This window comes from Lethenteron reissneri, chromosome 22 (genome assembly GCF_015708825.2).
Source record: "Lethenteron reissneri isolate LAM-NWPU_2019-01 chromosome 22, ASM1570882v1, whole genome shotgun sequence".
Lineage (NCBI taxonomy): Eukaryota > Metazoa > Chordata > Hyperoartia > Petromyzontiformes > Petromyzontidae > Lethenteron > Lethenteron reissneri.
Genome location: NC_083800.1, coordinates 12492568 through 12518867, shown reverse-complemented (window position 1 = coordinate 12518867; position 26300 = coordinate 12492568). Strand labels below are relative to the sequence as shown.

The window sequence follows — 26300 nt, the reverse complement described above, 5'->3', positions numbered from 1 at the left end:
CACCCTGTGTCAGAGAAAACACCCCTGGAAGACCATGCCACAACTGCTTGTGATAGACCGCTTTGGCCACAGTTGTAGCAAAACTTGTCTATGCCCTTAATTCTAGATTTGAAGCTTTCGTGACTGCAATGATTCATATTCTTAGGTTTTTTCGGTAAAGTCACGTAGGTAAAAAACATTAAAAAGTAAAATAAAATAAAAATCACGACGTTTCGGAGGCAACACAAGCTTCCGTCTTCAGGTGGTACCGTCACAGCCACGACAGCTGTATCAAGTTAATGAGAGATTGCAGAAGCTACCACTCCGTTTATATAATTGTCTATGCCCTGCAAATAGTGTTCTTCAGATCTCGATCCTAGCGATTATTTGTAAGTTTTAGAGCAGAAGTAAGTCAGATGAAGTGGAAAAAATTAACTTGATGTAATGGGATGTTTGCTTGGCCAGTGGTGACTGAGCTGAGACCATCTGCTCACCACACTTGAGACACCAATTTAAGATCAGGTTGGCTGCATGGATTTGAACTCGCAGTGCCAGCTCAGTATTGTGGAGGGCGGCGGGTGGGGGGAGTTTGGCAGCTCTGAATGTGGTTATGTTGGTCAAGCACACACGTGTGGTGTTAAGTCCACAGTATGTGTGCCACTCTCCCAAATGCCGGTGTGACGACTACATAGCAGCTTTCCCGTCAGTTCTGAGCTCGAATGGCTTTGCCATGTGCATTGCGGGGGTACGGAGTGGCAGCAGGCAGGCGGATCAGTTGGGTGTGCCAATGCTCGTTCGTGCTCCCACCGGTGGCCAAAGCCATGCCTGCTTCAGCAGCAGTGCTGCTGGCTGTGTTGACTGGTAACTACCAATCGGATGTGCCGTAGACTGCGCTTTGCAGTTGGAAAAATCAGCCATTAGCTTTTGGTTTATGCCAGAAAACACTTGGAAAGATGTGAATTTGCATCGTGAGTGTTAGTTACACAATGTAACACATTAAAAGATGCCAGTTAACCACATTTCAACAGTGCACACGCTCACAAATATGTTGAAAGCTGTATAACTGCACACTGTATTTGCGAACGCTCGAGTAATTGCACAAATCTATATTAATGCTACGTGTAAAAATTGAGTTTTACTCAACCAAGCAGATTTTTTTATTAATTGATAGATTCTTATTTTGTGCTTTAAATGTGGCTGCATGTTAAACAGTTGATTTTTTTTATGCATTTACATATAGTTTTACATCTGTAGCACACCGTTTCCCTCGTTTAGCCATCTTATTTACAGTGTCAATATGCACTTGTATGTATGTTGAACTTCTTTTGCACCGTACATAGCCAACCATGCTAATTGGGAGGTGCGGGAATGCAGAGATACACTGGACTGTATCTCTGCATTCTGAGACCCGTGATGCCAAACGGAGCTGTTATGATGTGCGACGGTGAGACGTGCGGCTGACCCGGGAGCTTGGCGAGGAGCTTCGAGCCTTGCTGTGTGCGCACGCGCGTGCCCCTTCCTGTGGTGTGCGAGTGCAGCAGGCGAGCAGTGACCCCTACTGCTTCGTGGAGTTCTACGAGCACAGGCACGCCACGGCTGCACTCGCCGCCATGAACGGCCGTAAGATTCTCGGCAAGGTGAGCTCTTGAATAAACGGCTCTCTGTTGCCTCTTCTTTTTTCCCCACTTTGCAACTGAGATTGACACCCAAGGCCATACCGAGCCAGCCGGGCACTGTTAAGGAGAGACATCAGGTTGTTTTTCCACCACAACGTGAGCCATGCTGCTCCATGCTGCTGACTTCGCACTCATTGAACGTGTAACGTCAGTGGTTGTATTTCACAAGCATAAAAAAGAGAAGGGCATGGTTGTGGCCTAAGAGACCTTGAGTTTGTGTGGAACAACAGACCAGGCAGCTTCCACACGACTGATTAAAAAAGAGTGCTAAAACCACCCCATTACTCATAGAGTTGGGGTGGTGGAATTTTTGAGACAGCATGCAAGCGGATTTTGTGTTTTTATAGTGGTTTATACTCATGTCCCGCCGCTTCATAGCAAGCTCCAGGTTCAGCAACAGTCTCTTGACTTTTGCCCATGCACGCATGCAGGGACCCCACACCACCCAGCCCAGCTTTTCAGAGCTCATTCCGTAAAGGCTCATTAGTCTAGCTCTTCTTTCCTTTTTCTCTCCTCTGCCTCGTTGTGCTTCTGTTGTGTCTTCCTCCTGTCTCTGGCTCTAGGTCTGTATTGGTCTCACTCTCTCCCCTTGTCTCTGTTGATGCTCCCTTGTGTGCTGCGGTGAGGGGGTGGTTGTGCTGCGTAGGTTTGTGTCTCCAGGCAACAGCTGGCTCACGCCGTCCCGCAAACGCACAGATTTTTGTTTACCATGATGGTTACATGGTTGCTGCAGCTCTTAAGTGCTAAAAAATCTCAGCGTTATTATCCTGCTTCGGTTTATGTAGCAATATATATTCCGTGGGATCTTTAAATGTGAATCACCGCCAGTTACTGACCGGATTCTAACCAAATATTTCGCGTACCCCTATTCAAACTTCACTCTCCTTAACATATTTGCTAACCGTAACCGTTTTCTTGAATTGCAAGTTAGAGCTATAATGGTATACCATTTTCATGCCATAATGTATCTGAAAGAAGTTGTGCTGTCTGGCTCACGGTGGTGATGTCACCGAGCACCTCTGTGTGATAACGTCACGCGCATCCCACAGCTGATGTCACACCTCCAACCGACCCACCCCGGCCGTGTATCCCATGAAAATTCGTGGCAGTGCTATTTAAAACATAAAAACGTTTATACACCGACAATAACAATTCCACACGACTGTCTGGATGAGCGTGTACATGAATTCAGAAGCGGCAAGTGTACACGTGTGAAAAGTGCCATTGTTGGGAACGCAAGTATATAACTAGAAATTTCCTTGTCATACAAGCTGAAAAGGAGGCAGGGCCTGCTCGGCCACATCGCATCACGTTAGGCTCGTGTCTTCTGTGAACCAAACCATGCCAATCACTTTGCTCCCATGCGTATTGATCACTTAGAAATGTACAAGCAATTGCCAGTGTGGCCAGGAGTTTCAAAGAATAGTTTTATGAATCTACAGCACGTCTTTGGTAGAAGCAGTTTGTGTTGCATAATCTTTTCGTACACGGGCAACGAAATGACATTTAATCTCGGTGACATTTGGCCCATATCTTTAAGTATGTAATGGAGTTTCACATTGTGTTTTTCGGCAGCAGCTTTGAGAGAAAAATGATACGTTTCAATATTTAATTGGTGACCGTTCATCACTGATGGCTACATTTCTCCCTTTTAAGCTGGAGGAAGTCCTTTTGAATATTGTTGAGTTGCTATGTTTTTTCTGTGCTTTTGGCCTACACTTTGACCTTTTGATGTATGTATAACAGAGATGAAGGGAAAACAATTGTGATCACTCAGGTTGCCATGATCAAGTCTAGTGTGGCACGAGATTTGTTTTTACTATAATCTTCGTAAAATGTTTCAGCGTCTTAATTTTCATGCAAAATCCGTTTCCTTTTTTGGCACTTAAAAAACACACATCCTTTCAGCAACATGAATTACACAAACAGTGAGTTTATGTGCACATATGGGTATTGGCCAATTAGTTTTAGATTAACGAGCTCCAACTGCTCCGTGACAGATGCGGCGATGATTCGGCTCTGTCGGGTCACACGTGCATAAAATTTCAAGTATTGACTGTTGGGGGTGGGGGGAGGGGACATGCTCGGGATGTCTGCAGGCATTGAGGCCATTTAATCTCCCACATCCTTGGGTCAATTGAGCTGAGCTTGGCTTTCCTAGAAGACCCATTAAGCTTAGCCCAATATGTTTCATTAAACGTTTGGTTGACGGTACGTGGCTGAAGACCCTTTGACTTGCATTTTAACCTGGATTTGAGGTGACTGGACAAATGAGCAGTCATCTGCCCAACTGCAATGTTAAAGTCCCGAGTTGGCTGTAATAGTAATTTGAACCCATTCCATGCAATATATACTCATTGAGAAACATTGATTTTTACACGTGTTATTCGACGTTTGTATTCTGAGCCTAAAATCATTATTCATCAATAGATCTCGATTTAAAGCTTTCGTGACTGCAGGGATTCATCTTCTTGGTTCTTTCGGTAAAGTCACGTAGAAGGGAAATAATAAAAATTAAACATAAAATAAAAATAAAATAAAAACTAAAATAACATAAATAATGTGTTATTTTTATTATTTTATTATTTCCCTTCTACGTGACTTTACCGAAAGAACCAAGAACATCAATAAATCGTTGCATTGTTACACAATGAACAGCCATTGGTCTATCACCACAGTTTGTCAGGTTTCATTTGTTGAGACGGCAATCACGAGGCCAAACAATTTCCTCATTACCATGTTTACACAGGAATAGCTCATCGAGTCTCATTACTTTATTCAGCAGGGTCCTGCCAAGTTTCCACAGTAGGGGGGGCGGCGGCGGCGGCAATGATTGTTATTTATAATCCAAAACTTGAGTAATTTTCGGGTAATATTTCAAATTTGGATCGGGACACCCGCACACAATGGCCTAGCCTTGCGAACGATGTCTGCTATGAAGCTGCATTCAACCTGTGGACCTCTGCAAGAAGCGGTGAATGTGCGGCCACCAGGCCATGTCACTGCACCGGGCATTGTACAAGTTTTGGACTCTTGACTTGAACTAGCTGCTTTTGTTGCATTACTGTTGTCGTATGTGAGAGGGTCTTAACAATGTTTATTCTATTTAGTTTAATTGATTCTCGCAAGCTCGTGTATAGGGGTTTTCTTACATCAATTATAAGACCTCCACCAGTGGTCTCACCAGTTTCATGGATTCGTCCAGCAGTACAGGCTCTTTTAAGCAATATGACTCGTGAAACAGAAATATACCACTCGGACACTGAGTACACTACAACCCTGAGTATTTAATAGATCAAAGCATCAACTGGTGTCATAAGCACATCAACTTGCATCATTATTCTTCTACAGTATATATGGAAAATACGTGACCGACCGACGCAACCGTACGAACCGATATATGATGAAGAAAAATATGAATGTCTAGGTGTATAATCAGCTAACGTGTGAGCCCTCTAAAGTGTACTCCCATCTTTTTAGTGATGTGATTAAGTGATGTTATAATTGGAAAACATCTGTTACAAGGCAACCGCTAGATGCTCCCTCCATGAGCGAGCACCAATACCTCCTCCGCACAGGGTGAGGTTAAGGCAGCAGTCTCTCGGTCTCTCGCCACCCTTGGCTTGCAATAACTCAAACAGTCTGCAGCTGGCCATGCCTCCGCATGTACCGTCTCAAGGTTGCCAGCAAGGATGCAGTTCACTCCTTCAGTGTGTGCTACACAATCGCTGATGAGACTCGCAGTCAACCGCTGGTCGTGCCCATGTTCACGTACGGCAGGTGCCCGTCACTCCAGCTGGCAGAGCCCCCTCATTGTCTCCGGGGTCGGGCACAAAGGTTTTTGCACCATCCTCAGAACTTTCACCTCTAAGGTGATAAGTCGGACAAGGTATGCCTTGTATCAGACTCTCAAATCAAAGACTAATATAGTATGCACTGATGCAATACTTAACATGTGCCCACATATGTGTTGCACTCCTTAGTAGATATATAAAAACCAACCCACAGCAACTACAGATGCAAACTCTATTATTTAGCCTTAACAAAATAGGCAATGCACTGGCATTAGAACGAAAAAGTTTACTCTCGAAGAACTCAACAGTATATGGAAAATGTCGGAAAAACCAGATGGTGTCCTCTACCAGTCTGTAAAAAGAAAGTTTGTGCACCTCACAACAGACCGAACAATATATCCAGAAACAATAATTCTACCAGTAATATATCAGAACAGTTTTCTTTTTACCAGTGGGTCCTCTTCGTGTAGTAGCCCCTGGGATTCATGCCCTTCGCATAGATTGACTTGGGAACGCTGAGTTCAGTATTAAATGGAAATTTCCAGTCTTGAAATCACGCCCCTTCTCATAAATATGAATAACCGTTAATGCAACCAGACCATGGGACGATATAGAATCTAAGTCTTTAGACTAGGAGTTCGGATGTTATATCCATGTATGGTGTATGCTGCTTTTTGCAAGGACCAACATTTCAACTAATTTATTTCGGACAAAGAGCCTATGTCCTGTGAAAGGTCTCAGGTGCGATATCACTTATATATTTCTGGGCAGGAGAATGAAAGCCTCCCTTCCTAGACCATAACTCTGCTGATAGGAATTAAGGCCCTGTTTTAATGAGCACAAACACATATAAAGAGCAACTTCAAGACACTTGTAATGAACTATTATATATTTAACTCATGGGAAGTACCCGGCGTTGCCCGGTGGAAAAATATATTCCAAAATTTTTCGTAAAAACATAACATACATACATACACAAATACGAAGCTATTGTGAAAGCCAGGCGTTTCGTTTGTCCATTTTTCTGTCAACAAAATTATAAGAGGCTTGCAGACATCCAAAAAGTTTTAGAAAGTGGGGGATAAATAGTTGACCTAAAAGTTTTGAAAATTGTCGACCCCCCCGCAAAAAATATGTTTACCCCCACGTAGGCAAAAATACCTACACACCCTACATACAGTAGAGTGAGTATTGTCTAGTGACTATAGGAGTATCTATTGACTCTATAGTAGTATCTGCTGACTATAGCAGTATCAGCTGACTTTATAGCAGTACCTACTGACTCTATAGTTGTTTTTATTGACTCTGCAGCAGAATATACTGACTAGTGGAATCTACTGACTAGTATTATCTACGGACTATAGTAATATCTACCGACTCTGCGAGAGTATCTACCGACAATATTCTGCACGTCACCTTTTGTGTTGGTGTGGTGGCTTCAGCATTATGGGCTGCGATAGCCTCTTGTGCATGATTGATCGCAATTCCATTTCATACCAATTTTGCAATGCAGGGAATGTTGAACAATGCATTCGCTGGATGCAGGACCCAGCAGTATTACATGTTTAAAAAATGTAATGCTTTTGACAAATAGTTTTACTTTTAAATGTAAGGAGTCTTAGACCAAAGTTGTATGCCTTAGTACCAGATATAATCTGCTTACAACCACACTTTATTGCCGTTTCAGAAACCGCTTGCACATCGATTACAGATTTGGATGTATCGATCCAGCTCAATTTTATTCTGGTTTTATCGGCCAACGGGGGATAGGGATTTTCATTATGCATAATTTCAATACATTTTCTCAGTCGTTCTGTCTGAACCTTCGTTATTTGTATTAATTCCAGTAGAAATGTCACATGGATGTTTTTTTCGTCTATCTACCTGTTTGTGCTGACCTCCCGTGCTCAACCTTATTAGTTAATTGCTACTTGATATTGAGTTTGCCTTAACAAGCTCTGAATTGATTGTTGTTGGTGCTTAAATTGAACTCTTAATTCCTGATGCGATAAAGCTGCTAACCTTTACCATTAACCCGACTTGATAATAGAACGCACCGTCGGCAATGCAAACAGATCAGAAGTGTTTCACCATTACACCCAGCACTGGCCATCTCTTGACATAAAATCTCACCTGTATGTTGGTCTGCACGATCGTTGCTAAACGCCCAGATACTCTTACAAGATGATTATATGAAGATTTATGGAAAGGTCTGATCATTCAAAGACTTATTGCAGACTAGCTTTTCTACCCAGATTCGCCCGAGACTTGGATTGTCTTGGATTAATACACGACCTACGCGGAGGGTGGGGGGGGTGCGTGACGTCAGCAGGCACACTGCGTGACGCTGCCGCATGCGGGTGACATCACAGATGTGACGTCACCTGCTCACTTGCCGTGCAAAATATATCCATTATTGCGCCCCCCCCCTCCCCCAAAATACAAAAGTCTATTTTTAGACTTTTTACATTGTTTACAGTCTGGAAGCTACTCACATGCCAATTTGCAAGTTTGTTGCATGTCGGGAAGTATGCTAAACATTTCGAATTTCCGTTTTTTACATTTGATCTGTTCAATGTAAATTGCTCGAAGGTTCTGGGGATTATTGCTGTGGATTATTTATTTACAAGAACCAGTAATATCCATGCAAGTCTGAAAAAAAACATTGAGAAGGAGATACGTATTTAATTGTTTTTTCGTATCAACAAAACACTTAACTTGTGTTTAGTTTGTCGTCCTTCCCCCGCACCTCCAGTGAGCACGGTTGGCTACGTACGGTGTGAAAGAAGTTCTACATAAAACTAGATGAACTTAACTGTCAGATTTAATCAAAGCTTGAGCTTTTGATAGAAAGGACAACTGTAATCGGCCAATACTTTCATACAGCTCAGCAATCTGCACAACCCAAATAATTTAAGCACAAATCTCCGATTCGCGCGGTTGGCCACATGCGGTGCGAAAGAAGTTTGACACATAAAGCAGGAGTGACAGTCGCACCTCTGGGGGCCATCGCCTGCAGAGCTATCGCACTCTGCTAAACGTCCTCTTAGCAGTGGCACTTAATTGCGCGAGATTCTATTCTATTTCGGATTCATATAGCCTCCTTTTCAGGGATGCCTGATACTTGACAGCACACGAATTGCTTTTGTAATTCTCCGCCAACCATGTTTGGGCATTGGCAGGAGTGGAAACCGTTCAGGCGTGGCACGCTTAATGAGCGAGATATATTCCGCAAAAAAATCCTCGGGAATTGAAAAGTCTTTAAACGATTGTCGCTTTCCCATTGACTCCCATGTTAAAAGCTGAGATACGTTTTGGCCCCAAAAATCCCCACTCTGGAACAGCTTTTTTAAGGTGAGAAATACAAATTATAATTATAAAATAAAGTAATTAAGCTTCAAATGTAATACCACGTATTAAGAACGACAGTGCTTTGCAGGTGCCTGGGATTTATGTTATTTGAAGGGTAGGTGTTCGTGGGTGGAGGGAGCGGCAGAGGCCATGTAGGACCGCTGATTCAAATATCGCTCGTCACTGATGTTAGCTGTAGCTGGGAATTGAAGCAGGGTTTCTTAGTTAGTTTAACACGTAGGCTTTCGTGACCAATATCATCCATAATAGAGGTTTTTTTTGGGGTTAGCTTAAATATATGAATGTGTCTTTAAACCTGTTGCTTAGTTCATAGCCACAATGCAGGGTTGCGAAATGGAGCACTACTCCCTATCCTCGGCGTCTGCAATTAATTAGCACCGCCACCCACCCCTGGGCACTCCCCTCCCCAAACCTGCCCACCCATCCCTCCACCCTCCCCTCCACCCTCCCCTCAACCACCCCTCCTCGACCCATCCACCCACCCTTCCCCTCACCCACCCATTACAATGATACCCCCCTCCCCCGAGACGGAACACGCAGACAGACGACACAACTGGTAAACGAACATCTGCGTCCCACGCTCCCTGCCGCCATGGGACGCAGATTGAGAGGTTCCTGCTCGCTAAGTGAACATTTTGCTCCTTTTGGGAACAAACTGGTATAAATTTCAATTGCTCGTTATTATGAATTATCGTTAAAAGAACGCTCGTTAAGCAACACACGCCTGAAACAAACTTATACATTAGCTCAGCATTGAGCTTGCACACTTTTGACCTTTGCAGCAGTTTATAATAATTAGTTAAAATTTTCACCCCTTGATAGTCCATTGCTAGATGAATGCTTCCCCATGTCACCATCAGTCATTGGGGTTGTTTGACTGTACTTCTCCATGCTGGTCAGTGAGGTCTGGTGAAGGCATGGGGAAGGCTGAGCCAACAACTGTCTTAGGGATCACTCGCAACTGACATCCATTTCCAAGAATGTAACTCGGTTTTGCCAGGTTGAGAGCACAGTGCTCTAACCACTGCTCCACCACACTCGCAACTGAAAGTGTTCCCAAGTGCCTGAGCCTGTCCCCCACATTTGACCTGCATGTTTAATCCCAACGTTGTATTTTTTGTGCCTTACAGGAAGTGAAAGTGAATTGGGCCACAACACCTAGCAGCCTGAAGAAGGACACAAGCAGTGAGTGCATGTCATTACGTTCCCCCCCCCTCCCCACACTGCACCACCGCCGCCTACTACACGGGGCCTGCCCGCCCGTAGAGCTGGCAGCCACAGCCAGACACAGGCCCCCCTCCCTGGCTTCTGCTCTGAGTTTAGAGAGAGAAAGAGAGACCAATGCTGCCATCTTGAGTGAGGTGTCGTCTTCCCTGTTGACCGGTGATAATAACCGCGTGTGTTGCACACAGACTCCTCTTGTCATGTTCGTTAAAGCCGCACGTTACTACCAAGGCCTTCGTATCAATCATAAAATAAAAACTAGATAGTTAAATGCAGTGTTCGCCCAACTGTTAGACTCTTTTGAAGATGTATTGGACTGACCATGATGACTATCTAGTAATGTTATCACAATTTTATCATAAAACTAACTTACATTTAATTTGGTTAAAAAAAAAATTACTAAGCAAAGCCTCATTAGGTGTGCTAGACTAACATTAGCCCTGCTCTTGTAGTGAGCCCAGTTCCATTTGCACATACCAATGAGGAAGCCAATTCCCTGATAATACCCTCATGCAAAAATATCTTACTCTGCCTGGTCTCATCAGAATCCGTATTCTGATTCGCCATCTACAGGCACCTTGTGGCCCAGTAGCTGAGTATCCAATGTGCAGAATTCTTCTTCCATCTATCAGTGGTCCAATAGGCCCCACTCCTATAAGTTTCTCAATTGCCGTTGCACGCCAGTGCACCTGGCAAAATTTAATGTATCTAAAGCTTATTTATGCAGAGTGCCTGTGGTATTGCATACGTTTAGACAAGGCTCTACCAACACTTAATTTACAATTGTTAAAATATGGAAGGCATTGACCATGAGTGGCACGTTGATTTTCATCTGCCTGTAGTCGGCGCACGCCTTATGGAAATAAATCAACAAGATGTCACATGTCTGCCATGCATATACCAAAGCCCAAAAAAAACCCCATACAATCATTTGGCTGAACATACCATCGTGGGTAGCAGTGGCTCCCTGTGTAGCTTGTGCACATGAATGGCAGGAATGGCCTTGGCACTTACGTGGGATGGGCCAGGATTAGCAGTTCCGCTGGCGCTAGCGGGTGCCTTAGTTGTTGGCTACCTCGCTTAAGGTGGCACCGTTAGGCTTGGCATTGGTGAGTCTCGTTGGGTGGCACTGCCTCTGTAATTGCTGCCAGTGGGGTGCTTGTGTCCCTGTTAGTAATGTCGCGCGGTTAAACATATCTTACGCAAAGCATTATTTTTCTCATTCACTTAATTTGCCCTTAAAACTATTGTTTATACATTTTTTTAACGAATATCATTATAAATTAACATTTTTACTATACATGTTAAAATGTGTGTTACATATGCCGTATTTGTATACCCAAGTACTTGTATGCATATATGCCTGTGCATCTGTTGGCACATGTATATAAATACGTTAATTAATTGCATAGCACTGCTGCAAAAAAACACAACGCCGTCACGTTGTTCCCGTCTGATAAAGAATTCCCTCGGCGGCATCTCAGATGTCAAATCGCCCGATTGGCCACCTTTTGAGGCATGGGCGCACGAAACTTGATTGCCCGGTGATGTCCAGTGACCGCCCCCCCCCCTCCGAGTGCCCCACAGTGTAGAGCCAATTGTAACGGTCCCCTCATCGCTGTGTGTTTTTGCAGCGGCTGCTGCTGCTGCTGCTAGCAGTGCAATCGGCGATGTGCGCGGCTACAGCTTTGTCCAGATTGTGTTGCGGTTGCGTCGCGCGGATTTAACAGTTTTAAGCGCGCCAAATTCATGGGAACGTGGCAGTGCTGGTTGTTTATCCTAGAGTTCCATAATAGTAAAGAGTTTCATCTTTTTAAAACAGGCCCATCTACCAACTTTGGAACACGCCAGTTAGGTAGGTACACCCTTAGTATTGCTCCATTTACATACTTTTGTATTTTTATTCTTAATGATATTGCCTATATTGTCAAGGCACCATTGAATTTTTTGTGTAAGTTTAATACAGTGTGTAATTTTTCATTGTACTTTTTATGTTTCACAAAAATGTGTTAAAGGACAAAAAATGTTTAAAAATTGCTGTCTTGTTAGGGAACATGGATATAAGCGAAATTGCACTGCTAACGCATTTTCCCCCCACAATATGATGCCAATTGATAATGTGTAAATGTGTTTTCCTCTACAAATTGAATATTTTTTTAAAAAATGTGAAATTGGAACGTAGTAGGCAGCTGCATAAGGCCACGCGCCTTCAACCTGTTGCAAAAGGTGAGCGGAACCTAATTTTATACTTTTTTTTATCAACGGACAGCAATGTTTTATTGACTTTCTCTGCTTCTCCTAATACTTGCCCCATCTACCCCCCTCCCCCCCTTTTGTCACCCTAACCATGGAGCTAGACTTAGACTAGGAAGGCCACGGTGTCTAAAGGCTTGCAACTGCGTACGCAGACCCAAGTGGCTTTCGTGTTTAGTTCAACGTGTTTATGCATCACGCACGTTGCTGGAGGATAACGGGGTGGGGTGTGCAGTGTGGTTGGCTGAATGAATTGTGCTTTAAAAATGGGACTGGAAGCAATTTAGAACTTTAGGCTGACCTTTGATGGTCTCTATGGATACAGAACAGAATTTGAGGGCCACACGTTGGATGTAGCAAAAATGTAAGACTGTCAATTATGGTTTCGATACCTTGAAGCTGAAGTGCTGTTTCGCATGTACAACAGCGTTAAACAATTACGCGGGTCTTCCTGCTCAAACGGTGATATGATGCCCATATCACCTGGTGGCTCTCAACCATTTCAATTACAGGAGACGCTCTTCAAATGACAAAACACTGTTGAATTAAACGGTACTTTCTACATGAAGTAAAACAAATCAGTGTGAAGAGCGAGGACATGGCAATGCTTATGATCAGTTGATGAACCTGGGTCAGTGGTGGAAATTCCACATTCCTGCAGTGGAGGACAGACTGTATATTTGGTGGATACTTTTGAAGTCCCGTTGAGTGTTAAATACTTACTCTTCAGAGATAATGCATGAAAACACAACGAGCACAATTTTTTATTACATTTGTATGTTTTTGTTGTTTATATAACCGAACCTAGGGGTAGGAAACCTTTTCCTTTCCAAGGGTTGAATCGGACTTTAAAATCTATTTGGCTACCCACACATTGACGTCCAATAATAACCCAAAAAATAATGTGCGTGTTGACTGATTATAAAGTGACAGAAGTGACCGAGTGCGGCGCTAAAATTAGAAACTGTTGCCACGTAGAAAATATTTCCCTCAAGTTTCCGATGAGTGCAGCTAAGTTGCTTTCATTGATGGATGAACATTGTTTGCAGGGCATTTTGACGGGGTAGTCCTCATGATGTATGTATGTTGTATGTTTGTGGAACTTATTTCGCACCCTACGGAGCCAACCGTGCTAATGGGAGGTGTAATTGCCAGCCGTCTGAAATTTTGTCGCAGGACAGAGATGTCCCACCCCTGATTTAAACAAATTTTCGACTCCACTCGTACTATGCACAATGTATATTCACAAAAAAAAAAAAAAATTTACAATGGACATTTACAAATGTGGTACATAATACCTTGGCCACTGCCACGATAATGCGGAATTTCCACTTCACTGGATGCCCTGGAGTGGTTTACTTTTGGTGTTTGACTCGGCCCATGTAGAAATTTCATATACACAGACATCCCACCATGGTGGACAAAGTGAATATCACTTTGTGGCGAGTCCAGATTGGTTGTTCCATAGATGTCCTGGCCCTGCCATGGGCATGTACATTATACACTTGGGGCCTATGGCTGCCAAAGGGGATCAGCATTGCTCATGAGAGCATGTAGAATCCTTCACTTTTGTTCAGGTTGGTGAACTGTGATCCGAGTTTAACACCTTACAATAGTGGCTAGTGATATATAAATCTGGTTCCCCTCCCGCCACCAACAACATACACTGACCAGCATGGTGAAGTGTATGGTCAAACAATCCACAGAACTGTCATGGTGTAGGGAGGCCTTAATCCAACAGAAGTAGATTGACAAATGACTGTAAATGATAAGATAGTTTCTTAAAATAGTTTGATTTTTTTTGTCCAATATTGAATTGACAGCAGGCTGTAAATTTATATTTTCACGGACATCTATCTGTCATTATACGGCAACTCAATATACATAATTTCGCAATAACGTAACTTTTAAGGTAGTAAATCAATTTGGTATACTTTACGTTAACTTAGCATTTACGGAATTTTAATTCTATAAATAAGATTTTTTTTTGGGAGGAAAAAAAATCTAACAATGGCACGGTCTTTCGTTTGTCCTAACGTGCATTTCATGGCTTACGCTGTTCACACTACCGGTTTCCCGCAATCTTGGTGCAGCCCCGAGCTTGGCGCGTTTTGCTTTCACCCCTTTGTGTTGACCACGCCTCATACTGTACTGTGCAGGATTTCATCCTTTTTCAACGTTCTTCAGTAAAAGTAAGTTCAAGATGTCTGGAAAGAGTGCCATTCAGTGCAAATGATAGCAGATGTGCAAACAAGAGACGGTGAAGCAATAATCTTAGATGAGTTCATAATCATCACCATCATCACCAGTCTCATCATCATCATCCGCACCTCCAGTTAGCATGGTTGGCTACGTACCGTGCGAAAGAAGTTCAACATACATAGTACTGCAGAGGATTTTTATTTTGCAACTTATTTTGAGTATTAAAATGTCATGAAATATTATTTTGTTAAATATGTTCTTTAAAAAGGTTTGCTGCATTCTTGATTGCAATTTTATTACGTTTTTGGGCCGAACTTTTGTCCGTTAGGAATGCATCTCCGATAAAATGATGGAAGTCAATGGGAAAATATACAGAATTTTGGCGGACAGCCTTTGAGGAACGTATTTGTTCCGTATATTGAGGGGTGCCCATATGATACGTTTCCATTACATTTTAGCACGCTATTACAAGTCTTACATAGAACAATTTATTCAACTATGATATGAAGCCGTTCGCTGTCATATTATTAACTATTTCGCAGAAATAGAACTTTATAATATAGTTCATTATGTAAGTGATTAATGGGATTTAAAAAAAATAATAAATGAATAGTCCGGCCCCATGTATCGTGTCTGGTGGGCTATGACATTGAATTTTACAAAATGGCAGCACAGCCGACAGACGGTGGCTTCACTTTTATTGAGACAGGCACGATTACAGCGTGTACTGGCGCAGTATAATATTAGCTCTGTAACACTCGGGCTGTCTCGTCTCAGAGTACAAAGCAAACCCGTAGCATTCTCGCATGTCACATGCAAACCAGATGTGCGGCATAGCGGAGTTAGGGTTTCGGAATTACGTCTGGCAATTGGTTCGCATTAGTTCACATTTGTACGGAGCTCTCGTAAGATGTTTGAAAGTGAAATTGCCACAATTGTGCATGTTAAAATGAGTAACGGATGCACCCATGACACATTGTGCTGCGGAGAAATGCCACTGGCCCGAAACGTTGCCAAGTATTTACTTTTCCTTTTAAGGGCGCAGGAAATGAGTTTTCCGTTTTTTTTCCATTATTTGTGTGCCCCCCATGACTGGGACGTTTTTTTCCTCACTTTATTGGATGCAAAAAATTACGCTGCGACACGGTGTGGTGGTGGCGGCGGCGGAGTAGTCGACCGAGTGCACGCGTGCGGTTGGTTACTGCCCGGCGATCGTCTCCCCGCGTTTCATGCACAGCTCAGTAGTCCATGATGCTTGCACAATTATTTGTCCACCTTAATTCAGGCAGTCCCTTAAACAATGACTTAGTAAATGTTGCGGGCGCAGCCATTCAATGAATGGCCCGTGAGCCCATTGGCTGATGTTTTAATTGGCAGTGGTCCAAACTATAGTGGCTTTCTTGTATGACTCCCTATTTTGTTCCCCCAGTGCCTGTTGTGAACATTTTGGAAGCCTGCCCAAGTGCCTAGTTGTGTGTCTGTGTGTTTTTTTTGCTTCGGGTTGAAGCTGCACTCGCTGATCATTGCAGTATTGTTCAGTGTAGTGCCATTTGCTTTGCCTTGGGAGGAATTGTTGTGTGGCCAATCAGGATTGCTGCCATTGCTCGAAAGCATTTGCAAGCGAGTTGTGTGGTCATATGTTGCCTTGCCTCTATTCCCAATGCAGGAATGTTCAATTCCTGGTGGGACAAATGTTTGCGCCCGCTGTTTGTATTATAATGTTGGAGTAATGTCTTTCATTGTATTTCCAATTTTTTTGGTATCCGGAACAGACGTTGATTAATTAATTATTTTGTGTGATTTTGTTATAATTGAATTAACCACAGTGGTCTATACCAGCCATTATGGGTCAGTCACATGGTCGAGTGGCAGCTCTTTTGCCACTAGTTGTGGAGGGTCACGGTTCGAGTCCAGGCCGACTAGGTTAGTTGTGCACGAGCATTAACTGTAAGCACCGTCTGCTTCGCAGCAGACGTAAAAAATGCAGTGACTTTTCTTTTTATAAATGCTCGCAACTTACTTGATTGGGAAATACTGAAGCAACACCCACCCCCCCACCCACTACTTACAGCAGTCTAATGCCCATTCGCAGGCCGGTGAAGCGTGTACACCTTGTGCTGCAAACGGTCAGCTGTCATTGGGTGTTCCCTTCTTCAGACTGCTGCAGGGCATTGACACGGTTGGGATGAGATGTGTGATGTAATGCGCTTTGAGTTGCCAAGGCATTTAATCACCCTTTAAATGCAAATCCTTATCCTTACCGCTTTCTTATGAAATAGTTTTCCCAAAAGAGGTTGACAAAGCCTAAGGAAGGTGATCCAAATGGACAGCTAGTGTTCATTTTACTTGAATCTGCATATTTACATGTCACTCAGTACTACCTTGAAAATAAATGTGCATCCCTCCGAGCTGCTGGTTTTTGGATCCTTGGCCATTGCCCAGAAATTTCTGCTGTGGCATTATCACAAAATGGCACTTAGTTGCAGGCGTGTCTGTCTTCACGAGCGTTCGTTCTGCGAGAATTCGCTTTAACGAGCAGCTTGAATTTAGACCAACATGTTCGCAATACGAGCAAATGTTCGCGTAATGAGCGGAGGAGGCCCATTGATCGAATGCGTTTCGTGGCGGCAGGAGGCGTACCGCGGCCCGCAGCTGTTTACCAGCTGTGCGCGTGTGAGGGAGGGGGGCCTCATGGTGGCACTGTTGTGGGTGGGGGGGAGTGATGTGGGGGGAGGGGTATGGGGGGTGGTTTGGGTGGGGGTGGCGGCGGCGCTAATTAAATGAAGACGCTGAAGACAGGAGTCTGCAAGCACTGTGGTTCTTCATGTGTGGTAAGTGTTACATTTTATGTTTTATTTCTTTATTTTAAAATTGCAATTTGTATTTCTTACATGAAAAAGTTGTTCAAGAGTGGAACATTTGGGTCTGAAACATAACTTCGCTTTTAACATTGGAGAAGTAAATGAGAAAACGAAGTTTGTTTGACGAACTTTCGCCTAACGACCAATTTTCGCGGAATATCTTGCTTGTTAAGCAGGGTGGCTGTACTGTGAATTATGCCTTACATTAAATTACTTTGCCATTCTGAAGAGGTAATATCTTGCGTGGCAAATGTCTCTACAGGTGCCATCAATTGTCTCAACAAACTGGACCTAAATATCTAAATAAATGTTTGATGTTTTTTCTACGTTCAGCCACACGAGAATGAACGTCATACCCTAAATAAAATTTGCAAAAAAAATTCTGAAGCAAAAGTAAAAAAATCCCCCACATTAGTGTCTGTGATAAAGGATGACGTGAATCCAAGTTGATGCTCTCTCCTGATTAATTACAAACTTAATTGTTCATGCTTTTAATATTGTCTCCAAAATGTAGGCTTTTTTTTCATGCTTATGTATATGCAGTTCATCAATTTTACTTCTTCAATGTGGTCAACTGTATTTTAAGTGCATCTGCAAGAATGCACAGTCCTTGGTTAAAATGCATCCCAATGGTATTGGTCCATCCTGGTAGTGGCATAAGGCTCACACACACGTATTAAATGTTATGGATAGTACCTTCAGGGTGCATTTCTATAACTGTTGATTTAATTGACTGATTTTCCCAGATTCTCTGTTGAGGATCGATCTCAGAGTTAGTTCCTCTGCTTTTAAAAGCGTTGTATTTTTTCAAACAGCGAAACTGAATACAATTTACTCTTGCACTTTTCCTTTGTGCAGATTGCCTGTTAATTGCAGGAAAAAACAACTCTTGCGCACAGATTGTAAGTGTTGGTAGGTGAAAGTGCTTTTCGTAATTTAGCATTCATTAAAATAATGTGCAAGAGTTAACCGTGGTGCACTCGCCGCTAGCACCGGCACAAGTGTTCGTGTACGAGCCGTATGGGCTGATTGACCATACTTCACCATGCTCCTTTGCACAGGTTGGTGAAGGTGGAGAGAGGGCATTGGACATGGGCGTTTAAAAGTACAGTGGGGTTGAGACAGTGGCTTTGCTGCATTGCCCTCTGCTTTCACCTACAACATTGTCATGATTTCTGGCTCGAACCGGTATCCATTCAGTTTACTGGTCAGAGTACGGGGATTTCCCAATTTGCATGGGAGCGGCGTGTGTGCTTCGTGTCAGGGGGGGCCTTTAAAATAATTTTCTCTTGCGAGCGCCTCCCCACATGAATGTGTGTGGTCGATGATGTCCTCGTCGGATATAACACTAAACAATAACGATTGTAATTGCGACAAATATAATTAAAGTAAAAGCAGGCAATACGTCTAATCTATCTTTCCACATAAATAATAAAAATATTTATTTCACAATCCATCAACCGCACGTGTCATTTGGTCTTCCAAGACCCACATTGACCACATGGTCAACAAGATTAAAACCTAAATTGGATTTCTATACAGAAACATGCAGTATTCCACCTCGACTCCATCTGATTATAGTTGCAGCCACTATCCTGTCTACGTTTGATTATTGTGATGACACCTTCTACAGGACTCAATCATTGAAACCTGTACATTCACTCATCTCTCCCCCCCACCACCTTGGATCTGGATATCCAGAGAGACCACCACTGGGCTGTCTTTCAAGTTTCATTTATTAGGTAGAGCCCTGTGAGCCATGCGGCTCCTGAGTTGGGTGCAACCGCAACCAACAAAACATTAACAGAGAACATCTTAAAGCGCCGACGCGCAACAGAAACATCCTGGGATAAACCAGCTAAAGTCTTCCACTGGGCTGTCTTCATCCTCAAGTTCCTCTTAAACCAGTGGTTCTTATCCTTTACTGCAGCCTTGCACCCCTTTGGGTCTCAATCATAATTTAGTTTTTATAATGTTAATAAATACACAGGGGTTTGATAAAACAAAGTAGTTGTACTTACGTGCCCGTGCTTAATTTGTGTTTCGATGTCTCGCACCCCTAGAAAAAAAAGTATTTGCGTTTTGCTGCTGCACGTTTCTGAAATACTCTTTCTGCTCATGCAGTTTGATTCCCTTCACTCCCGCCTATTTTTACGACCCTGTTAGGCCAAAACGCAGCTTACTTGCACCAAACTTTTTCTGGTGCCTCTTGCGCTCGTGTTCTATACTTGCACTGTTTTATTTATTGTCGAATGTTTTGTTCATTAATGACCCGTGTATGCGTTCTCTGCGATATTGATGTTTTTTTTGTTTTGATGTTTCTACTGTGATCATGCGCCACGGATCTCCCTTGTAGATCCGTAGCCGGGAAACTGCCTTAGAATCAGACTTTGTCCTGGAGAAATCCGATGAGCTATGAAGCTCTTTTTCACATGTCCAGTAGGGGCTAGTCAGAAACGGTATCATTAATGTAAGAAATAAAATTAACTTAAAGCAAACTCCACCTGCAAGTGTATAAGTTCAGCAGCATTGATTCAAGGCACGGAAACTCCAGTGTCAGTCTTGAATGTTCACCACGTTGGTGAGAGCACAGGTTGGTGTGTTTGCTTGTCTTACATCAACGCTGCTTTAATGATGCATTCCTGGAAGACCGTGCGGCTGATGGGTTGTGTAAGAAATTATTTTTTGTTGAAATGTGCTGACATGGATATATGAAGGAGATGTATTGTCTGCTTATTTATTTTTGTTAATTTGTAGCAGTTCTATATAGAGCAAGAGAGAATTAAGTTGTTAAACCCCATTTGTCGCTTTTCTCCAGGCAGTGACAGTCCATCATCTTGAATGACTACAAATTGTAATTACGGAAACCTGTTCTTTCTGATACGGCCCTGGTGAGCTTTTTCCTGCACAATACAGGACCCTCCTGAAAGAGTCTTGAGGGTTTCTCTGGATCAATGACACGTACGTCTTCATTGCCCTGTATAGTTTTTATATATGTAATGGGTTCAACTGAGTTGCAGATGTAGACTTTGGAGGCAACACATTTGTTCAGTTCCAACACACGGGCTAACTTCCCCTTAACAGAATAACAACCTAAGGTGGTGACCACCCGGCCAACTACACTAGTTACCACGTAACTGTTACTACAGACCCGGGGCTACAACATCTGCCCGGGTCCACGTGCTGGAAGACTTGTTGAACGGAGATCGTAGACCAAGGGTTTCTTTCCCGGGATGAACAACCCTGGTCCCTCTCGGGACCCGGCTTATATTCTCTGTGACGTCGCCGGCTCCGGCCTTGGCCACACCCACCTTCCAGAATCCTCGGGAAGGATCTGGGTCCCAATCACGTGACCCCCCCCAGCCCCCTCTTGGGGCTCCTCTGTCAACTTAACCGGTCACGTGTCCTCCCGGGTCAACCAGAGTGCCATGGCCTCACACAACCTTTATCCTTCGGTCGGCACCCACACACCCTGTCCTGTCGGGCCGGCACTGCACTTCCAGCCTGGTGCCATCCAGCGCTATTATCCAGCGCACACCGTGCCCCTCTAGGGCCGGTACTGCACCCACAGCATGGTGACATCCAGCGATGTCACTACATCTATGTAGAAACACTTGGGGAGATCTTCATCCAGCCATAGATTGATCTTTACTGATGGAATGTTGGGAAAGATAGTATTCGATTGCTATAACCACATAACCCTAAATGTTCCCAAGCTCATCCAATCGTGGAAGCTCAGCAGAGTTTGGCCTGGCACCATGGTGGCAAGATGTTTACTCCCTTGTCTAGTATGCAGGAGGTTTTGGGTTCGACCCCAACGCCTGTATATTTGTTGTTTACGTGTTCTCCCCACGGCCGCGTGGTTTTCTCTAAGGTCCTCCGTTTTTTCCCCTCCACATATCGAATCAAGATGCGCTTAGAGTATTTGGCTGCTATACATTTCCACGTGATAATCCACTTTGTTCAGCTATCATTTGTGGCCAGGTTGCTTCTGAAAATTAGCTATGTATATAGCTCAGTCGGCTTTATCTGTTAAAAAAATGTTTTTATAGTTTTAGTACTAGCCCTTATCAGTTGTTGTAGCAATGGGGCTAGCAGTTGGCCAGGAGATGGCAGGGTTTTGTATCACGCCCTCCTCCGCATGAGTTTTCTCTGGGTGCTTAGGTTTCCTCCCACATGAAGCCGAACACAAATTATTTGTATTGACCAGACATTCCGATGCAGGACCCTCCTCTAAACTGTTGTGACTCAGCGAGGCTCTTCTGGGTAAAATCATGTTGACATGTGCTAAAACCAGACTGTATGACTGTAGTTGTTTATTGTGATACTGGCTAGACACGATTAGTCAACATCGTTGATCAGACATTAACTTTATTAATTTAGCACTGGACTACATGGCTCCCTGAAATAATCTAAGGTTGGATACAATTTTGTACAATGTTATGAAAACAGTAAAGTGTACGTTTAGCTTGCATAGCGTGCAATGTACTGGAGTACTATTCGGACAAAACTGTAATGGGTGGGATATTTAATACAAACCATGGCCGATAGATCTAACCTGTCTGAACATAATTCATGGGCAGATAAAACAAACTGATTTGAAAAACATTGGTCGGTGTTCATTCCTGATCCGGCTCACCTGCCTGTTGCACGTGGTGTGACTTTTTCTCAAAAGTATCTTGTGACTTGAAGGTCCTTAACTATTTCAATGTTGTGTGAATGGCCATTTCAATTTGGGTATCGCTGGACCAACCTTTACGCCGGCTTAAAATGGTTTGCCACGGTGGCGAGATGTTAACTACCTCGCCTCGTATACAGGAGATCGTGCGTTCGATCCCTGGCACCTGCTGTGTATTTGGAGTCTACGTGTCTCTCCTCCCCCGTGGTCGCGTGGCTTTTTCTCCGGATTGCGTGGATCTTCCCTCCGCGTTTTAGAGTATTTAGCTGCTATATATTCCCACACGATAAGCCACTTCGTTGAGCTAGCATTTGTGATCGCCAGGTCGCTTGTGAAAAAAAAAAAGTTCTGTAGCTCAGTGGGGCTTTACCTGATAGAATCAAATAGTTTTTTTTGTTTAAAAGAGTTGAGTGAAAACCCACCGTGAGATTTACAACCACCTCCCCCCCCCCCCCACTCTGTTGCTACGAACAAAGCGAACGAATTCACCGCATGCCCGCCGCTCCATACAAATGGAATGCTTAGGCGAGACTAAAATGGGGTGGTGTTTTTTTTTAACGTTGCACTGAGAACGAAACGAAACTACACAGACGTGTGGACTGGATGTATGCCAGCATCTGCCGCTGAAGTAACTACGGCGTCGTGTGCTCTTTCTTCAAGCAGTTGCGTTCCCGTCTTCTGGGAGTTGTGTGTACGCGTCAAAGAGTGGTCGTGGGTTTTCGGTGCGCTAATGAGGACAATATTCGTACACTTTTTTGCGTTTGTTCTGCCAAGTAGTGGTCGCATAACTTGACGGAATGGTGGAGAGCGGTGCGTTTTGGGCAAAGCAGCTCGTGATTGGTGTCTTTTGTAAAAAAAAAATTTTTGACGAATCCACTCAATAATCTGGTGACAAATTTCTAATCGGCTTATTAAAACAACCGCGTTTTGAGCATATTCTACCCTCCGTGTAAACAAAAATACATTTAGACATTAATTATGGGATACTCTTCAACAAAGTTTTTGTTCGGCAGTGTTATTCAAACACGCACAGAATGTTTTTAGCATTGTTACAGCACAGAACCCTAGATTTCGTCTAAATTAAAACAATGGGACACAAAACGTCGCAGCTTAATTAAGATTTGCGATGACTTGGAACGCGAGGGTGAGAAAGAAATAAGGGAAAAAGTGTGGAAAACGCCATTTACTCTGGAGGGGCGGCTCCATGAGGCATTGGTGTATGTTGGCTACACACACACACGCCAGGAGTGTAGCGATATGTGTATGTTGGTTACACACACCAGGAGTGTAGCGATGTGTGTATGTTGGTTACACACACCAGGGTGAAGCGGTGTGTGTGTGTGTGTATATGTTGGTTACACACCAGGGTGAAGCGGTGTGTGTATGTTGGTTACACACACACACCAGGAGTGTAACGATGTGTGTGTGTATGTTGATTACACACACACCAGGGTGAAGCGGTGTGTGTGTGTATATGTTGGTTACACACACCAGGGTGAAGCGGTGTGTGTATGTTGGTTACACACACACACCAGGAGTGTAGCGATGTGTGTGTGTATGTTGATTACACACACACACCAGGAGTGTAGCGATGTGTGTATGTTGATTACACACCAGGAGTGTAGCGATGTGTGTGTGTATGTTGATTACACACACACACCAGGGGTGTAGCGATGTGTGTGTGTTGGCTACACACACTGCTGAAGTGTCTGCGTGGAGGAAAATCGTCTTTTTGCCCAGCAGTTGTTTTTTGCTGTGCTTGTCCCACCAGATGACTGACGCTTGTGTTGCGCCCGGGAACGGCGTGATTTAATCTAGTTTCTACCTACGCGACTTACATCACCATAGAGTTGTATAGTCGGTGCTGCTTCGCCGGCACCACTTGCCCCAGCAGCAGCCTCTTGTCGCGGCAGGCGGCGGCAGGCGGCGATCTCTGTGCGGTGGTCGTCACTGATGTCATTGACGAACCTCGGGGTTTTTTGGTCGCTTTCCACCCACGGGGGGGGCGGGGGGGGGATGGGGCGGGTGGGGATGGGGGGGATGGTGGCCGGGGGGGATGGGGGGGGTGTGGGGTATGGTGGGGAGGGGGGGAATGGTGGCCGGGGGGGGATGATGGGGCGGGTGGGGATGGGGGGGAGGGGGGGATGATGGGGCGGGTGGGGATGGGGGGGAGGGGGGGATGGTGGCCGGGGGGGATGGGGGGGATGGTGGCCGGGGGGGATGGGGGGGATGATGGGGCGGGTGGGGAGGGTGGGGAGAGGGGGGATTGGGGGGAGGGGGGGATGGTGGCCGGGGGGATGGGGGGATGATGGGGCGGGTGGGGATGGGGGGACGGGGGGGATGATGGGGCGGGTGGGGATGGGGGGACGGGGGGGATGGTAGCCGGGGGGGATGGGGGGGCGGGTGGGGAGGGGGGATGGTGGCCGGGGGGGATGGGGGGGCGGGTGGCCGGGGGGGATGGTGGGGAGGGGGGGGATGGTGGCCGGGGGGGATGGGGGGGCGGGTGGGGAGGGGGGATGGTGGGGCGGTTGGGGAGGGGGGATGGTGGCCGGAGGGGATGGGGGGGCGGGTGGGGAGGGGGGGGATGGTGGCCGGGGGGATGGTGGGGCGGGTGGGGAGGGGGGATGGTGGCCGGGGGGGATTGTAGGGCAGGTGGGGAGGGGGGATGATGGCCGGGGGGGATGGGGGGGAGGGGGGGATGGTGGCTGGGGGGGGGGCGGGGGAAATGGGGGGCGGGGCTCCCAACAAACTCCCCGCCGCTTCCTGTTCCGCACAAGATGGCCGGGCCCAGTGTAGCGAGCCGCTAACTCCTCATCCTCATCATCTTTATCATCATCATCCTCCTGCAGCCGTGAAACTGTGTTAACTGCGTGGCCGCCGCTGCAGCTGCTGCGTCTTGAGAGCCGGCGTGTGAACACTTCCTGTGTGTTGGGGGGGGGGGTATTTGAAGCCTTGTTGGGGGAATGTCGAAGCGACCAAGTAGGTAACCCCCCACCCCCCCTCTATCTCTCTTCCCTCTTCGTCTCTCTCCCCTCTTCGTCTCTCTCCCCTCTTCGTCTCTCTCCCCTCTTCGTCTCTCTCCCCTCTTCGTCTCTCTCCCATGGCTCTTTCTCTGCCTCGCTCGCTCGCGTTCCCTCCGCAGCGCTCTCGCTATTGTGTCTGTGACGAGTGTGTGTGTGTGTGACGGGTGACTGTGTGTGTGTGTGACGGGTGACTGTGTGTGTGTGACGGGTGACTGTGTGTGTGTGTGACGGGTGACTGTGTGTGTGTGTGTGACGGGTGACTGTGTGTGTGTGTGTGACGGGTGACTGTGTGTGTGTGTGACGGGTGACTGTGTGTGTGTGTGACGGGTGTCTGTGTGTGTGACGGGTGACTGTGTGTGTGTGTGACGGGTGACTGTGTGTGTGTGTGACGGGTGACTGTGTGTGTGTGTGACGGGTGACTGTGTGTGTGTGTGACGGGTGACTGTGTGTGTGTGTGACGGGTGTCTGTGTGTGTGACGGGTGACTGTGTGTGAGAGAGAGTGGGAGAGCCGGCGTTTGAGCACCTCCTGTGTGTGTGTCTGTGTGTCTGTGTGAGAGTGGGTCAGCGGTAGTCTGTCTGTGTGACGCGTGTCTGTGTGACGCGTGTCTGTGTGACGTGTGTGTCTGTGTGTGTTTATGAGAGTGTCTGTGTGTGTGAGTCTGTGTGTGATGTGTGTGTGCGTGACGCGTGTTTGTGTGTGTTTGTGAGAGTGTGTGTGTGTCTGTGTGATGCGTGTGTGTCTGTGTGTGTGACGCGTGTCTGTGTGTTTCTGAGTGTCTGTGTGATGCGTGTGTGTGTCTGTGTGTGTGACGCGTGTCTGTGTGTGTTTATGAGTGGTGTGTGTGTGTCTGTGTGACGCGTGTCTGTGATGTGTGTGTCTGTGTAAGAGTGGGTCAGCGGTAGCGTGTGTGTGTGTGTGACGCGTGTCTGTGTGTGTTTATGAGAGTGGTGTCTGTGTGATGTGTGTGTCTGTGTGTGTTTATGAGTGTCTGTGTGGGTGTGAGTCTGTGTGAGTCTGTGTGTGAGTCTGTGTGATGTCTGTGTGTGTTTGTGATAGTGGTGTGTGTGTGTGTGGGGGGGGAGAGTGTTTGCGTGGCTGTATTTGTGTCTGTGTGGGAGCGGTGGTGTCGCGGTTAGCGAGCGCTGCGCGACGAACCCCGGCGACTCGGATTCGTACTGGGCCTCCCCTAGGTCGACTAAGCCTTAAATGAGTGCGGGGTGAGGGAGAGACAAAGGC

The 26300-nt window shown here is 45.4% G+C and overlaps 1 protein-coding gene across 5 annotated transcripts in view; it reads left to right on the top strand.

The window, feature by feature from the left end:
- LOC133345644 (nucleolysin TIAR-like) overlaps positions 1-26300 on the top strand; it is a 92121-nt gene that overhangs the window by 19911 nt on the left and 45910 nt on the right. For 2 of the 5 annotated variants that reach the window (XM_061556591.1, XM_061556590.1), the window contains exons 4-6: positions 1518-1616; positions 9952-10006; positions 11868-11900. In XM_061556591.1, the coding sequence (XP_061412575.1) occupies positions 1518-1616; positions 9952-10006; positions 11868-11900 (187 nt within the window). Of the gene's footprint in view, positions 1-1517; positions 1617-9951; positions 10007-11867; positions 11901-24800; positions 25019-26300 lie in introns of those variants that run through there. The other 3 variants (XM_061556594.1, XM_061556592.1, XM_061556595.1) reach the window with 2 other exon arrangements.